This window comes from Trichomonas vaginalis, chromosome III (genome assembly GCF_026262505.1).
Source record: "Trichomonas vaginalis G3 chromosome III, whole genome shotgun sequence".
NCBI classification, from domain to species: domain Eukaryota; phylum Parabasalia; order Trichomonadida; family Trichomonadidae; genus Trichomonas; species Trichomonas vaginalis.
In genome coordinates this window covers 12,413,593-12,430,222 of record NC_067205.1, presented here as the reverse complement: position 1 = coordinate 12,430,222, position 16,630 = coordinate 12,413,593, and the positions used below count along the sequence as shown (strand labels likewise).

At 34.0% G+C, this 16,630-nt stretch overlaps 2 protein-coding genes and 6 pseudogenes across 8 annotated transcripts, besides 2 other annotated features; 6 read left to right on the top strand and 2 right to left on the bottom strand.

Moving 5' to 3' along the window:
* Window positions 1-133: a mobile genetic element.
* Window positions 134-16,630: part of a mobile genetic element that runs on past the window's edge.
* Window positions 3,242-4,178, top strand: TVAGG3_0688920 (annotated as a pseudogene). Its single transcript has one exon. A coding segment is annotated over exon 1 (937 nt).
* On the top strand, window positions 6,362-8,456 carry TVAGG3_0688910 (annotated as a pseudogene). Its single transcript has one exon. A coding segment is annotated over exon 1 (2,095 nt).
* TVAGG3_0688900 lies at window positions 8,719-9,506 on the top strand (annotated as a pseudogene). Its single transcript has one exon. A coding segment is annotated over exon 1 (788 nt).
* TVAGG3_0688890 (organellar and viral DNA polymerase type B) lies at window positions 10,701-11,519 on the top strand (the record flags this gene model as incomplete). Its single annotated transcript, XM_051242991.1, has 1 exon — window positions 10,701-11,519. A coding segment is annotated over one exon (819 nt), but the record flags the coding sequence as incomplete, so codon positions are not given.
* Window positions 12,305-12,851, top strand: TVAGG3_0688880 (annotated as a pseudogene). Its single transcript has one exon. A coding segment is annotated over exon 1 (547 nt).
* TVAGG3_0688870 lies at window positions 13,159-13,745 on the top strand (annotated as a pseudogene). Its single transcript has one exon. A coding segment is annotated over exon 1 (587 nt).
* Window positions 13,762-14,211, bottom strand: TVAGG3_0688860 (protein of unknown function, DUF4106 family; the record flags this gene model as incomplete). The annotated part of the gene is made up of 1 exon (XM_051242990.1): window positions 13,762-14,211. The coding sequence occupies one exon, from the start codon at window positions 14,209-14,211 to the stop codon at window positions 13,762-13,764; it is 450 nt and encodes a 149-aa protein (XP_051089577.1).
* Window positions 15,598-15,946, bottom strand: TVAGG3_0688850 (annotated as a pseudogene). Its single transcript has one exon. A coding segment is annotated over exon 1 (349 nt).

The following is a 16,630-nucleotide window of genomic DNA, read 5'->3' as shown; positions in this document are numbered from 1 at the left end:
GAGTAGGTGACAAAAGTGCATACTCTTAAATTAACCTTAAATGTTGATTTTTTGATATTTTCGGTATTAACCTTATTGTAAATTTTTCCGGTGATAAATTTATCACACTGAGGTTATTTTTCCGGTGAGATTTAAAAAAAAAAAAAGGTAGTGGGGCTTCCAGGCACTTCGTGCCCTCTAGCCCCGAAGATGTTTAGTATAAATGAAGTTTTTATTCGGAAAATTGTTAGTCTTCTGGTGTGAATTCGGAGGACTCTTCTTCTTCCTCCATTGCTTCTGGGAAGAAGCCTTCTTCTGGGTCGAAAACATTATATAATGTGTCGCTTTTCACAAATTATATATGTTTTCATGCTTTGTCACTTTTCTGTCACTTTTCAGGGAAAAACATTTTTATTATTATATATAAATGAATTTTACAAAACCTCCGTTACCGTTCTTTGGAAATAAGAGTAAATGTAAAGATATTATATTGAGAGAACTTAAGAAACTACCGAATGGTCTAACATTTGTAGATTTGTTCGGTGGAAGTTTCTATATATCCCATTTGTGCCATACAATATTCCCAGACTCAAAGATTATATGCAATGACTTCGACAACTATATGGACCGTCTCAAACATATACCAGACACAAACAATATATTGAAAGAGTTAAAAGAAAAGATACCTATAGGTAAGATGGAACGTATACCATTAGATAAGAAAAATATTGTGAGAGAGGTTTTGAAAAAAGCAGAATATATAGACTGGGATAGTATATCTGCTAGACTATTATATAGTGGTTCTATAAGAGTTCATGACATTGAAACACTTATGTCAAAAGTTTTATATCTTAACTATACAAATGTTTTCAAAGAGGACATAGAAAAATATATTGAGGGTATAGAGTTTGTGAGATGTTATTGGACAGAGTTGTATGAAAAATATAAAGACAAGGAAAATGTTTTCTTTATAGTGGACCCGCCGTTCTATAACACATGGGATTTTCAATACCAAGTAGACTGGACTTTGAGAGACGCTTTAGAAAACTTTAGACGTTATACATAAACCATCCATGCTTTTACTTTACATCCGATAAAAGTGGTTTGGAAACCGTTATGAGATGTTAGAGGACATACATGACTATGAGTTTATATATGACAAGATAGAATATGAGAGAGGACCTATAAACTGGAGAAAGTGTCACAATAAAGAAATTTTATTAGTAAGTAAATGTGGTTTGAAATAGGACTACTTGTTTTAGGTTTTTTCCATGTGTCATTTATTTCTTTGACGTGGCAGAAAAGTACAGAGAATATGAAGATGAACAATGCCTGCAAATGTTCAGTATATGTACTCGTAAGAGATATTTTTATCTAATATTAAATGGACGCACAGAACTTAGCGAATGCACAGCAACCTGGACAACCAAACCAGAGAATATTCCAAATGAAGTTAGAATACAAACTGCAATGGCAAACTATGGTCAAGTGCCAACAGATGTACAAATGCAAACTGCCATGTCAAATGACGCTGCGTTAGGTTTGCCACCATGGTATGCAAATATGAGATGGAAAGAGTTTTATACAAACCCTGAAGTGGGATATAAACAAACTTATGCAGATGACGCGAACACAGGAGTTGACCCAGAATATGTTTTCTACCAGAGGAGAAACAGAATGTATGAGCTCCAGTTAAAGAATGCTATGGAACTCAACAGGAAACGTAAGAGACTAGGTGGACATTAGATTTTTACATATAGTAAATGGGTTTTTTCAGTAGATTGGAAAACTTCTTTCGAAATGTTGGAAGAGGTATATGGAATGGAATAAAACCGTAGGAAGAGGAATTTGGAACGGAGTCAAAAAATATTGGTAAAAAGAGTAGGTCAGTTTGTTGGTATTATACCTAAAGACCCTGAACCAGAAGAACAAGCTCCTGTTATACAACAGCCTGAACCTGCACCACAGTCTAGTTGGCAACCAAATCCAACACCTCAACCGTATTAAAAAATTATATTTTACCGTTCGAGTAGTTGTATATGAAACTAAGTTCTAAGTAAAACGCATGGTATAATGGAATTATTCTTTTTCTTCCATCTGTAGTAAAACCATACTTGAAAGTCTGAAATACTTCCACTTGGTGGTTCGTATAACTTTGATAGGTTTTTCGTAAAAGTCATTTGCAAGCATAAGAAAGAGTTTTGGGCGCCAGAAAATGAAGCATGAACAATAATAGCATCTGGGTCGAAAATATTTTCATATGTTCCATTAGGTTTTCGACTTCATAAAAGTCTGGGTGTACTGGATATGCTGCAGGCTGATTTAACATCCTCATAAATCTATACCATGCCAAGTTTTATATTTTGTAGAAATATAAACGTTTTCTCCAAGGTCTTCTATTCTATTGATTTTAACAGTTGCATTTTTCCTGTCATAAATAATATCGAGATGGTATTCTCCTTCGTCAATGTTATACTGTTTTGCATATTCGAGATAGATATCGTTTATTTTTTCTTGAAAAGCTTGAAGAGTTGTTTCTAAGTTTACAAGCAAACTAACTTGTAAAAGTTTTCCCTGTTCAAATTTCTCATACATACGTTTTTCTTTGTTATAGTATCGAACTTCAAAAACCGACCGTAAATGGGGAAACCATGTATGGCTTCTGAAATGAACTTCATTCTACGAAAGCCAATAGCTTTTGTGACAGATGGGTCTCTTAGCCATCTTAATGGGTAGTCAAAACGATAGCCTTCATGCTTTACGGTCTCTGTCTCAAACTTTTGACCGACATTAGTAAAAAGTTCATCTAATGGTTTAGTTGTAGCAACTCTTGAATTTCTTTTTCTATTGAAAGCATTTTTATCTAGAATCAAAATGTCAAATGAAACAGCGTCTATGAGAGAAATACAACACAACCGACAACTCATTGTGCAAGCTCTAAATAAGAACACAACAAACTTTTCAAACTATTCTAAGATATCTGAGTCATTGAAAGAAGGACTTAAAACTGACATTAAACCAATGACAGATGAGTTTCTATTTCAAGACAAGAAGAAACAATACTGTCTGTATAAATCCAACAAAAGGAACTTTAAACGAGAAAACCTATAATGAACTTCTTTTGAAAGCAGTGTTGACACAAAGCTGACAAAGAATATGTAGACGATGCAATAGCAAAAGAAGAAGAAAGAGCTAACAATGCTTATGCAACAAAAGAACATACTCATCCTGAACTAGCAGACAAACATATGTTGACAATAAAATGTCAAGTGAAGTGACAAGAGCTGAAAACGAATATTCTAAAAAGACTCATACACATTCTATATCTGAAATAACAGACTTACAAGAAACCTTAAACAGTAAAAGTGCCGTTGGACATACACATACCATTGCAAATATTACAAACTTACAAGAAACCTTAAACAGTAAAAGTGCCGTTGGACATACACATTCTATATCTGAAATAACAGACTTAAACGTTAGCCTTGAAAAGAAAGCAAATAAGAACCATACACATACAAGTTTTACAACTGTTGCTATAGAAAGTATTGAAGGAACGGTTGAAGAAACTGGTGGGGATGCAATATATTGTAAACCTCCTAACTTTCCACAAGGTTTAACATCGGATGACGACATAACGACGATGAGAAACATTAGATGTAAAGATGTTTATGTCATGAAGGATGAACATAATATTAAATTCACTGCTCAAGATTTATATGACAAGAAAGCAGACAAAACAGAGCTTCAAACATTAAAGACAGAAATGCTTCAAACATTATATCCTATAGGCTCTATTTATACGTCAATGAACTCAACAAATCCAGAAACAGTTCTGGGTTTTGGAACTTGGACTCAAATAGTCGACCGTTTTTTGTATTGTGCAAACTCTTCAAAGGAAACAGGTGGAAGTAAAACGATTTCAGGTGAAAATTTACCTGCACACAGTCACTACATAGATTTAAGTACATCTCAAGCAGGTTGGCATAAGCATAGATATTGGGATTGGTCAGCAATGACAAAAGGTAAAGGATATGATGTTAAAGACAACGTTAAGTTTGCTATAGATTGTTTCTGGAGTAACACTGAGGAGGAGGAAACCATACACATCGCGTTTCAGGATATACGCAAACAACGGACAAAGTAAAGAATACATGCCACCTTACATGACAGTTTACGCATGGTATAGAAATGCTTAGTCGTCATTTTCAACTTCTTTAGCATATTCGTCAGGAGTTGTCTTATATTTTTAGGAACTGTTTTTGAAAGTATACCACCTTGAACTTTGACAAGTTTGAAACGAGGTCTGACAATAGTAGTTTTATCTTCTGCTTGCAGTGTGTACATTTTGCCATGTTTGCCTAAAACTTCATAATATTCTCTTGTATACTTCTTCTATTTTTACGAACACGAATGTGAGTACCTGTCGGGTTCCCATTGTTGTCATAGTCAATAGTATTTTCATATGGGTCGCGTTTAGGTATTTCTATTTTTACTTTGTCACCTTTCTGAAGTTTGAAGCCCGGCATTCTTTCTTGTTTGTCTCTTTTGACTAAATTATTAAATATATAGTCTTTTCTAAGTCAGGGTTGTTTTTCATTTCTTCGGGGGAGTGGTTTCCCAACCTTTTTGTTTACGGTTGTTGTAAATATTTAAAACTTGTCTCATCTTTGCCATGGAGAAGTGTCTATATTTGTCGTCATATACATTTCATTTGCTTCACCACCTTGTGGTTGTTTAAGTCTCTTAACATTTTTATAAACCGTCAATGACACCAAGAGCAGAATGGTTTTGGTCGACAATGAAATATTGGTTTACATTTTTTGAACAGATAGTTTTTTACATCATCTGATTTGAAAGAACTTTCACAGTCAGATGTCAGTTTTGTGGATGGTATTTGTCAACGAATATTGTCAAAGCAGTTTTCACATCTAAAAATTTTTTGGACCATAATGGTATGGCTTCACAGTATCTTGTGTTTTGACCGACAAATATTAGCCAGTATGGTGGTCCATCTTCTCTATACCTCGGAATGTTTTCCAAGATATCCATAAACCAAGCATTTGGTGTTTGAACTAAAGATTTTATCATGAGTGCTTTCTTTGTTGCTTTAGAAACATAGGGGTCCTTGTTTGAATTCGTCATTTTTAACCCATAAGAAATGGGTTTATTTGGCGCATTAGCAGGAGTTGCATCCAGATTTTTGCCCGCAGTGGGAACAATAGCAGAAGGTGTATTTGGAGTTGGAAGGAAGATTTTGAGTACATTAGGTATACTTAAAGAGAAAGCACAACCTATTATACAAACTGTACAGAAAGGTTGGGATGTAGCACGAGATGCAACAAATCTTTATTCCAAATCCTGAAACAAGAGGAAAAGTTCAAGGATGGATGGACAATGTAGGAAGACAAGCAGGAAACTATTATAACAAAGCAAATGACTACTATAACCAAGCAGGACACTATATGGACCAAGGTGAAAGATTCTTTAACAGAGGATATAACCATGCACAACAATGGTAAACAATAACCAACCTCAACCGCCTCAAACGTGGGAATGTAAAGTTTTTTACTGAGATGAAATGAACAATACAGCATTGAGACAAATGGTTCAAGATGGATTTGTCGACTTCCAGCAGTTACACAACGTGTTTGTCAAGTTCTTCCTATACCTCAGGAAGTTTTAGACCGACTTAAAAAACCTAAACAACCAGTTGAAAACAAACCAAACTAAAATTTTTTACTGAGATGAAATGACCGAAGAAGTTGAAACGGTAGATTTGACACCACAAACAAAAAGTTCAGAACCATTGTCAAAACCTGTCAAAGAACTTACAGATGAAGAGAAAAATTCAATAATAGAAAGTGCCAGGTCTGGAAATACAAACCCTAACTATAAAGTCACTTTTCATAGAAATGGAACGGCTAGTATCTCAAAAAAAGAAACAGACTCTCACAAATAAAATTTTGAAGTCTGAAGGAGCTTTCGAGACAACAGATGGAAAGTTTACTTCACTGACCAACAGTTCATATATAGAACATCTCATTGACTTAGAGTCAAAATATTCTAAACTTTACAACAAACACAAAAAGTTGAAAGGAAAACAAAAACAAATGGCATATGATATTTATGAAGATGTTGACGATACAACTGTTCCTGCAAGTGAAGTAAAGTCAGAGGAACCGAAAAGTGACGAAAAACCGATAGAAGAAGAAAAACCAAAAACTGAAGATAAACCAAAACCAAAGTTTAGTTTCCAAACTAAACCAAGTCAACCTTCATTAGCTGGTATGGGTTGGCGTCAAAGACTTATGGCAGCAGGCGGTTATGTTAAGTAAAGAAAAAAATATTTTTTATTTTTATAAAAATGCCCCCATATAGAATGGATAGAAAATCTGCTAGAAAAGCAGAGTTGCAAAGATATGGTTGGAGAGTTTCGAAGAATTTTAAATATAGGAAGGGAAGACCCATAAAAGTCTATGACAAACTGGCTGGTCTTCGCTACGAAATGGATTTGGAAACAGCACGTGCAAATTATCCAAACAGACTAGAGAGGTTAGAAGAAGAACGTCTTATGGACATGCCTTTCGATGTTAGTGAACCTCAAGTTGAAGGACACGACGGCTTTGCCAGATTCTACTGGAAACATGACGAACAATTGCATCCTTTGAGAAGGAAAAAAGGAAAAGGTGAAGACACACATGCTCCCATGGAAAGAACAAGATATGCATATGAGAAGTATCGTGAAGTTAGAAGTCAAATTACATCTGGTCGAACCTTTACAGTAAACTTTGACGAAGGAAAGAACAAAGAAGGCTTCATGGGAGTACTTGCTGCAATTCAAGATGGAAATAAGAAAGGATACAATCTCAGATTGACCATAACGGATTTGGATGGTCACATTTACTATGCAAATGGCAATGAACAAACAGCTGCAAAACTTCTTGACGCTTTCAAGACTACAAAGAGAGAACAAATGGTTGACTCCGACTCAGACATTTTGAATGCAATTGAAGGAATTGCAAGTGTCAAGTTCGAATGGTACCAACCTAACCCTCAAGCAGTCAGACAACATGCTGGATACTTCCCGTTCATAAATAAGTCTGACATTGACTTGACAAGGTATGGAATTTACAATTCAATTGAAACAATTGTCAACGAACCTTGCATTCTTACATGTCTCAGGAACTCTGGTCTTGTTACAGATGAGAAGATGAAGTATCTTGAGTCATGTGTGAAGACAAGGTACATTCTCAGAGGTCAATTGGCAAAAATTGCACCGTTGGCAAATGTCAATATCCGAGTCAACATACCTACAGCTAAAGGTTCTTCACATGACGACTATGTTGTTGAGTTCAATTTACCATGGTTGAAGATTGCAATTGTCCACAACCACTTCATGTTGAACGAAAGTCTTACAAACCCATTGTTCGGAAAAGGCAAGTGCAACATTGTCAGAGCTGTAAACATTCTTTTCGAGAAAGGTTTGTTGGAACCAATTCCAGATGACAAGCTGACAGAAACTTTTGTACCAAAAGACGAAACAAACTTTTCACTGTTAGCAAGACCAAAAGTTGTTCCAGACAAAGTTCTAGTACAAAAGAAGTACACAATTCCAAAAGGAGTTGGATTGTTCGGATACCAACCTGAACCAGAAGAACTTCCAATGAGGTTGCAAGAACTTCAAGATGCTATAAACAAACTTCCATTGAGACATCCAATTGACGTCAAATTGTATTGGAGAGCATCTGAGTTAGGTCAGAAGGTTTTATATGAAACAGGTTGCTTCGACGATGTTTATGAGATAACAGGAGAAGTTTCTCAGAAGATAAGAGACTCACTTGAATTTCCACAAACTGGACCAATTGGTTGTGACAAGTTCGACTCAAACGAAAAGATATACTATGTCGACCTTAACGCTGCATACATGAGGTTTGTCCAATATATTCCGACTGGAATTCCAAACGAAGATGGTGAGTTCCCGGGAAGGAACTATACAGTTGGAAAAGTCATACAACAAACTGTATGATATTAGGAAAGCTTCAAACCCCAAACTTGCAATGACACTCAAATTGCTTATGAATTCGACATGGGGATATTCCATTAAGAAACCTCAAGAGATGAAGAGTAAACATTATGAGAAGGTCGACAACTTTGTTGAAAGGTTTTCTCCTTTTGTTTTGAAGTACGAATTCACTCAAGGTCAAAGTGGCTTAGTAACCACATTAAAACCTATTGTCGAACATTGGTCTTACCCTCAGTTCGCAAAGGCAGTCCTTGACAACTACAACAAATTCTTCTCCGAAGTCAAATCGAAAGTTGTGGTTTACTATGAGAACATTGACGCACTCATGACGAACGAAGAAGGGTACAACAAACTCATTGAAATGGGAATGGTCGGTGAAAAGATGGGCTGTTTTAAGCTAGATAAGGTATTTTCCGAAGTTCATGTCCTCTCCAAGCGTAAGTATTGGGGCATACTTGAAGACGGCACAGAAATAAAACATTGCATGAAATAAAAATTTATTTTTAAAAAAGTGACATTTTTAATTTTATTTGAAATGTACGCTGAGTTTGTTGGAGAAGACCGTTGGGAAACTTGTTTGTTAGATGAGAAATATGAAATGGCATACCATTTTAAAACAATATATTTTTACATATATTAAATGCTTCAGGTTAAAAAACAAAGAACAAAAGTAGCAGATACAAAACCGTTAGACTATATCTTTACAAATGCTGGTAGGACTATTTCAGATGAAGAAATTTCATCCCGAGCATACAGGTTTGACTATCCAATTCGTTGGCTTCAAAGTCCTTCAGATGCAAAGGCAATAGGATTTAGAAGAGTTTTGTTTTCAAATAGAACTAACGCATTTATGTTCGCAGTATATTTTCATGGGCAGTATAAAGGTTCTGGTGGTCTAATAGACAAATTTGACGAAATGAGAATCTTTACAGTTCGTTCAGACGAAAGTCTTGAGAAAACTCTAAATGACTTTCAAACTCAAATGAACAAATATTATTGGGAATTTCAAGAAAAATACGACTCTTTACTAAATGGAACATACTATCTGAAACTAGAATATGACAAGATGAACTCCACCGTTTCATTTCAAAGATTGAAATTAACCCTCCAAGAGATACAGAGTTTTTATATTGGAAAGTAGACAAACGTTCTTGGGCACAATTTCTTCGCGTTACTAAACCAGAACGAACCATTACCACCAGATGGTCCATTTCAATTTATACTTCCACCAGCAGATTTGACAGTTTATAGAAATGTGTTTGACCCTCAAAATGTTATGTGTCATGCAAGTTTCAGTTCAAGCAACAATAGTTTTCTATGTATTGGTAAGGACTTTTATGACTTTGCTTCTAAATTCTACGAACCACCTAGTAACAGTTTCTCTGACTTTCAAGTTTGGTTCACAACAAATGGTGTGCAACATATTATTCCATTGTACTATGACTTTTATCTCGAATTGTCTTTCATATATAACTACGGAAAAGTGCTGAAAAAGTATTGAATGTGAAGATATTAGAAAATAACATTTTTTCTAACATCGTAGAAAACTCAAGACTTCTTCGTACATGCTTTGTCATGACTTCATCGTAAATGTTTTGTCAAGACTTCTTCGTAAATGAGTGTAAAGGACCCAAAAATAAAGTTTAGGTGAAGAGGTGCGATCTCACCTGTTTTTTCACCTCTTTTTTTCACCTCTTGAATTTGTCAAGACTTCTTCGTAAATGTTTTGTCAAGACTTCTTCGTAATGAGTGTAAATGTTTTGTCATGATTTCATCGTAAATGTTTTGTCATGATTTCATCGTAAATGTTTTGTCAAGACTTCTTCGTAAATGTTTTGTCAAGACTTCTTCGTAAATGTTTTGTCAAGACTTCTTCGTAAATGTTTTGTCATGACTTCTTCGTAAATGTTTTGTCATGACTTCTTCGTAAATGTTTTGTCAAACATGAACGTAAATGTTTTGTCATGACTTCTTCATCGTAATGAGCGTAAAGGACCCAAAAATATAATTTAGGGTAGAAGGTTAGATCTAACCTCTTTTCTACCCTCATTTCACCTCATGAATTTTCATGAATTTCCTTAAGATAGAAAAAATAAAGTTAGTTTTATTTTGTATTTTTTGTATGTAAGATATGATTTCAGGGATTTTTTTGACGAAGTGTCAATGTTCACTTCGTCAAAAAATAACAGTTATCTAATGAAAAAGTGTCATTTTTTTGTATTTTTTTGTATGTAAGATATGATTTCAGGGATTTTTTGACGAAGTGTCAATGTTCACTTCGTCAAAAAATAACAGTTATCTAATGAAAAAGTGTCATGATTTCATCGTAAATGTTTTGTCAAGACTTCTTCGTATATGTTTTGTCATGACTTCTTCGTAAATGCTTTGTCAAGACTTCATCGTAATGAGTGTAAAGGACCCAAAAATATAATTTAGGGTAGAAGGTTAGATCTAACCTCCTTTCTACCCTCTTTTCTAACCTCTTGAATTTTCATGACTTCTTCGTATATGCTTTGTCAAGACTTCTTCGTAATGAGTGTAAAGGACCCAAAAATATATTTTAGGGTAGAAGGTTAGATCTACCCTCCTTTCTACCCTCTTTTCTAACCTCTTGAATTTTCATGAATTTTCCCGAAATAAAAAATAAAGTTAGTTTTATTTTTTTTATTTTTTTTATTTTGTATAAAAAAATAAAATGTCAACAATCGGCACAACAACAATTCAAACAACAGCACCAAACTCGTTAGTCATGAATCCTACGTCAATGTTGGTAGAGATGAAAAGCTTCATTCCTTCTTCATATACTTTCGAAACAAAAATCCAGAAGATAAAGCAAGAACTTTTAACATGTAATTTAGACTGTAGTGCGAAAGATGAAACAAATGAACAGTATCTTTATGAAATGGAGGACATTATTGACCATTTACCCAAATTGCCTGAAATTCAGCAACAAAAGCTCACTATTCCTGAATTCGATGAAATAGAAGTCAAAGCAACTGACTCAGTAGAAATAAAGAAGTTCATACGAAAGGTAAACTATGAGTTTCTAGGATTTCATTGCAACCATAAAGTTATGGACAAAGATTGCGACATGTTATATAAGAACATCTCTGACATATATAAATCTGAAGAATTTAAGACCTACGACAACTTTGTTTCGTTAGTTGCTGAATGTGTATGGCAGATAAGAGATAAAGATAGAAGAGGCAAAATATGGAACAAACAGATAAAACCAGCAACTTTTGAGTTAAAGAAAACCATTGACGCTTTAGTTGTTTTAGCAGGTAAGGTTTCAGAATATAACGCAAAAATGAACCCGCAATGTTCTAAATGTAAAGCAGCAATGAGGAAATATAACTACTCCGTCAAAGAGATAGAAAGAATGAGAAACGACTATGCAGACTTAAAGAAAGAAGCAGAGAAACCAGCAGAAGATAAAATGGACATGTTAGAATTTCTGAACAAAAACTATCCAACTGCTGACGATTTCCTTCTATCTGACGTCAAGAAGAAATATAAAGAGACTTTCGGCATAGTTAAAACATTCGATGTACTGACAGAAGAAATAGAAGCTACGAAACTGTTTAGAGTCTCACGAATTCATAACGTTTACCATGTAAAACGCTTATAAAATAACTGGGGTAGAAAAGAGGGTAGAAAGGAGGGTAGATCTAACCTTCTACCCTAAATTATATTTTTGCTGAAAAATGACCAAAATTCTGAGTAAAATAATTTTTAGACCATGTGTCAAACCGTTGAGTTTTCACAAAATTTAAAAAATAACGTTTACCATGTAAAACGCTTATAAAATAACTGGGGTAGAAAAGAGGGTAGAAAGGAGGGTAGATCTAACCTTCTACCCTAAACATTATTTTTGCTGAAAAAAATGACCAAATTTCATTATATAACTGTTATTTTTTGACGAAGAGAACTTTTGCACTTCGTCAAAAAAATCCCTGAAATCATATCTTTTATACAAGATAGAAAATCTTACTCGCCTAAAACTCATGAAAATCGTAAAAAATTGCGAGTAGGGAAAAAATCTTACTCGCCTAAAACTCATGAAAATCGTGAAAAAATGACCAAATTTCATTATATAACTGTTATTTTTTGACGAAGAGAACTTTTGCACTTCGTAAAAAAAATCCCTGAAATCATATCTTTTATACAAGATAGAAAAAATAACGCTAATTTTTTATAAAATATTTTTTTATTTTGTATGTAAAGACATATATGACAAACACTGAGTTTGAAACAGTTAAAAAGATAGACAATGACACCAAATTGGTTAGAATAGGTGATTTAAACGTAAGATACTCAAAGAAATACAACAAATATTCTTTGTCAGACATTTTATCTCCATCTGGAAAGAAAACAAACGACTGGGTTAGAATTGCTTCTACTCAGAAAATTTTGACAAGAAATCCTGAGCTTATGATATCGGTAAGATTCTATGGAACTACAGCATATCTCATCGACAAAAGTCTTATACCAATAGTTTTTGTTATGGTTAGACCCAGTTGTTGGATATAACTTCATAACATATGGTTCATTCGATACGGAACGTTGCAGTGAAGGCTTACTTTACATCGTTCAGAAACCGAAGGACTTCAATACAAAAAGATATAAGATAGGAAGAACATATAATATAACTCAAAGATATGACAGTACAGTCAATATAGTCAAGGTTGTGTTCGTTAACGATATGAGAGCTGCTGAAACAGAACTACTCGAAAAGTTTGAGAAAATGTATGGTGCTCCCACGAAAGGTAAAGAAACGTTTGAAGTAGATGAGATAGATAAAGCTATAAAATTATTTGACGAAGTTGCTGAAAAATACATGTAAAGCGTTTATTTTTGGTCTTTTGTGAAAGTCAGGAAATAACGCTAATTTTTTTATAAAATATTTTTTTATTTTGTATGTAAGGACAGATATGTCAACATCAGAGAACACAACAACTGCTATCGTTCATGAAGCCATAAATGAAGAATATGAGTGGGTTCAGTATAACAAACAGTTACGTCTCATTCGTTCAGTCAAAGACGATATGTACCAAATGCAAAGTATTTTGAATGCTCTTCGTTCTACAAAGCAAGCACATCATTGGTTTGAAAACCAACAGACAAAAGAACTTTTAGAAGAATTTCCTCATATGTTTGCGACCCGAGGAAAATCACGAGTCGAGATTCCGTACGAAAATCGTAAAAATTTGCCAAATGGTTTGAGAGGCTGGTATGTACATAGACTTCTTGTAAATGCTGTTGCAATGTGGGCTTCACCTCGTTATGCTTGGTTATATTTCATGATGTTGACGAAATTCATAGACAAGAACGTGAAGAGCTAGAGAACAAGCTTGAAGCAAAAGACAAAAGCATTCAGAAAAGAATACCACGTTCGGTACCAAAAGGAAAGGAAAAGAACTATAAGTATATGATTTATACTGAAGAGATGGAAAATGAAGAAGATAAAGATATGGTTATGTTGCATTTAGTCAGAAGAAACAACAAAAGCTTTTACGACCTTGCTAAGATTTACAAATCTGACAGAAATTGGTTCTATCGCGAAAACTTACCGATTTCAATGACCCCAAATGAAGATGTGAAACAAATAGTTCAAGATACGTTACCTCAAACACACTATGATATGAAAGGTTGTACAATACTTACCTTCAAAGAAGATTTGCCATTGTTAAAGGAAAAAATAACAGAGTATTTTGACAACTTCAAACAAGCAGAGTAAATGAACTCTTTATTTTTCAAGCTTGACTTTTTACAATTTGAACTTTGTTTGCGTAGATATGAATTCTGAAAGAAGTATGAGGGTCTTGTATGACTTTGTACTTCTCCCATAGTTCATGTCTGTCAAACTTACCTGCCATGGACTCTTTCATAAGTTCCATGAAATCGTCTTCGGACAATCCGGGGAAAAGTACAATGTCAGTAAGTATTCTCTTTACATCCTTACTTAAACTCTTTGCTGTCTGTACACAAATGACAACTGAAATGTTAAAGTGTCTGAGCTTCTTAAGAATTCGACACATATCTTGTTCTCTGTTCTTTAACAAAGGATGAGAAGCAAAGTCATCTAAGATAAGAAGACATCTATGAGGGTAAGTCTTCCAATCGTAAGATTGCAATTTCTTCGAAATGTATTCTATCTCTTTCTGTTTGTTTCTGAAGTGTTTCTTCTCTAATATTCTCTGCATTTCCTCATTTGGGTCTTTAAACTTAGAATTTATATACTCATTTATAGCATTATACTTCAAAACTCTTCTTTGGTACTTCTTTATCCAATCTAACAACTCAGAGTCTTTTATACATACTAACTTAGACTTCTTTATAATATCTTTGAACGAATTGACGGTTTGGTCAAATTGACCAGAAGTACTACAAATGACAACTAACTCATAGAATGGGTTCTTCTCATCTAGTTCTTGTTGTTGTGCAGCCATTTTAAGATAAGTGAAAGTCTTACCCGACCCAGGTGGTGCAATTAGACCTGTTATACCATTCTGAGCAAATAAGAACTTGTCATGTATAGGCTTTATCTGAGCATTTTCTAACTTCCTCTTGTTCTTGTTTAAAACATTCTCAAATTTCTTGTCAATGTCAGCAAAACTTTTTTTCTAACATATTTTTAGAAAAATTAAAATTTTTATCTTTTAGAAAATGTCTAGCGATTTCGCTATCTATATTCGAGACAAGCTTTTCGACAGCAAAACATCTGTCGACCATAAAATCTTACATAGTGTAAACAAGAAAGGTGAATTTGTTCTAAAGTTCTGTTTCTGGGAATATGACAAGAACCATAAAACATTACAAAGAGCAGTCTTAAAATTTGTCAATGACAGACTTGTTGACAGAGATGACGCCGATTGGAAAGATGAAGTCCAACAAAAGTTCTTAGAATGCAAAGAAGACACATGCGCTGTTCTTGAAGATGAAATAGAAAACAGAATAGAAGAGCTATTAAAGGACAAAGAACTTTTACATAAATATGGTTCTGAGAAATTTGACATAACTCCACCAGAAAGAAGAAGAAGAGAGAAAGAAAGAAAAGAAAGTAAAGAAGAGAAGAAAGAACCTGAACCAGTTCCAGAGAAAAAGAAATTTGACATGTAAAAATAAAATTTTATTTTTAGAACATTTCTGGGTCAATGTCAATGTTCTCTTCCTCTTTAGGAGCAAACACTGGCTTAGACTCTAAAATCTTTTTACCCAATTTACCTTGAACTTCACAACTTTAGACTCATAATATTCATAGTCGTCTGCTTTCTTTGGTTCATAAGGTATAACAAGTTTGTATGCTTTGCCTTCTTTAAGGTTTGAAACCTTCTGTCAAAACTTTCTTTGACTGCTAACAAACCTTCTATGTCTAAGTCTTCAAATTTCGCACCATTTTTAGTCACAATAGCAAACTTAACTGGTTCGATGTTCCAAACTTTGTCTGAATGAAGACTTTTCAAAATGGTAGAAGTAAACATTCAAATATGTGAATGGGTCTAGTTCTTCTTTAAGTCCTGACAGTACTTGTTTACTGAGATGAATTTTGTCATCTTTTCTATCGGATAAAAAAATATTTTTTTTAAAATTTACTCAGAAAAATTTTTCTTTGTATATACACCATTCTGAACATCTAAAAGACTTTTGACATTTGCCAAGAATGTTCGTTTAGAAGCTGTCATATAACCATATTCTTGACAATATTGTTTATACGAATCGTACAATGACCTTTCATCTAAACACTCAAAGTCAGTTTCATCTATGAACAGTTCATATACACTCTTGTTTGCTTCTAACAATGTTTGTCTCTCTTCGTATGTGGAATTTGTCTTGGATTGAACTTTGAAATATCTAATGTCATAAATATGAGAACAAGTGGTTGTAAAAGTCAGATGTCAAAGTTTCTGCTAAGTCGTCAAAATATTCTGTATCTTGCATATGAGAATCTGACGTTCTGACAACTACATATCTTCTGTCAGAACTTTCTAACTTCATCGGAACAGCATTGTTTGAAACCATAATGAAGTTTGCAACATTTTCACAAACTCTTTGGTCTTTATATTCTTTCAACAACTCCAACTTTGTCTGTTATAAGACTCTTCAAAGCATCTGAGTTCAAAACTTTTGTTGTATCTATACTTTGAAGTTCATTGCAAACTATAAGTTTCATATTCTCTATTGAAGAGTTAAACTTACCACAGATGTTTTCTAAGTTTGTCATATTCGGTTCGAATAGCCCTCTAACAGTTTGCACAAGATATCTGTAAAGAAAGTGTTCTTACCAGTTCCTTGTTTTCCAATTATAATGAGAGCAGTTCATTTTTAGCACTTGGATGTTGTAAGATATTTGCAAACCAACATAAGATATACTCATAAACCTTTTCGTTTCCATTGCATATAATTTCTTTGACATGGTCTAACCAAGCTTCTATAATATTTCTTTCCATTCTACTTGTTCGTATTTATATCCAGTGAAGATAGAATAGAAGTTTGGAGAAGGTGTATAAACTTTATACCACTCGAACTGAAAAATCTTCTAACTTTGACAATAAGATATCCCAAGCATCTAACATCTTCATGCCAACTTGTACGACTTTTATTTTCTTAAGTTTCTGTCTACAT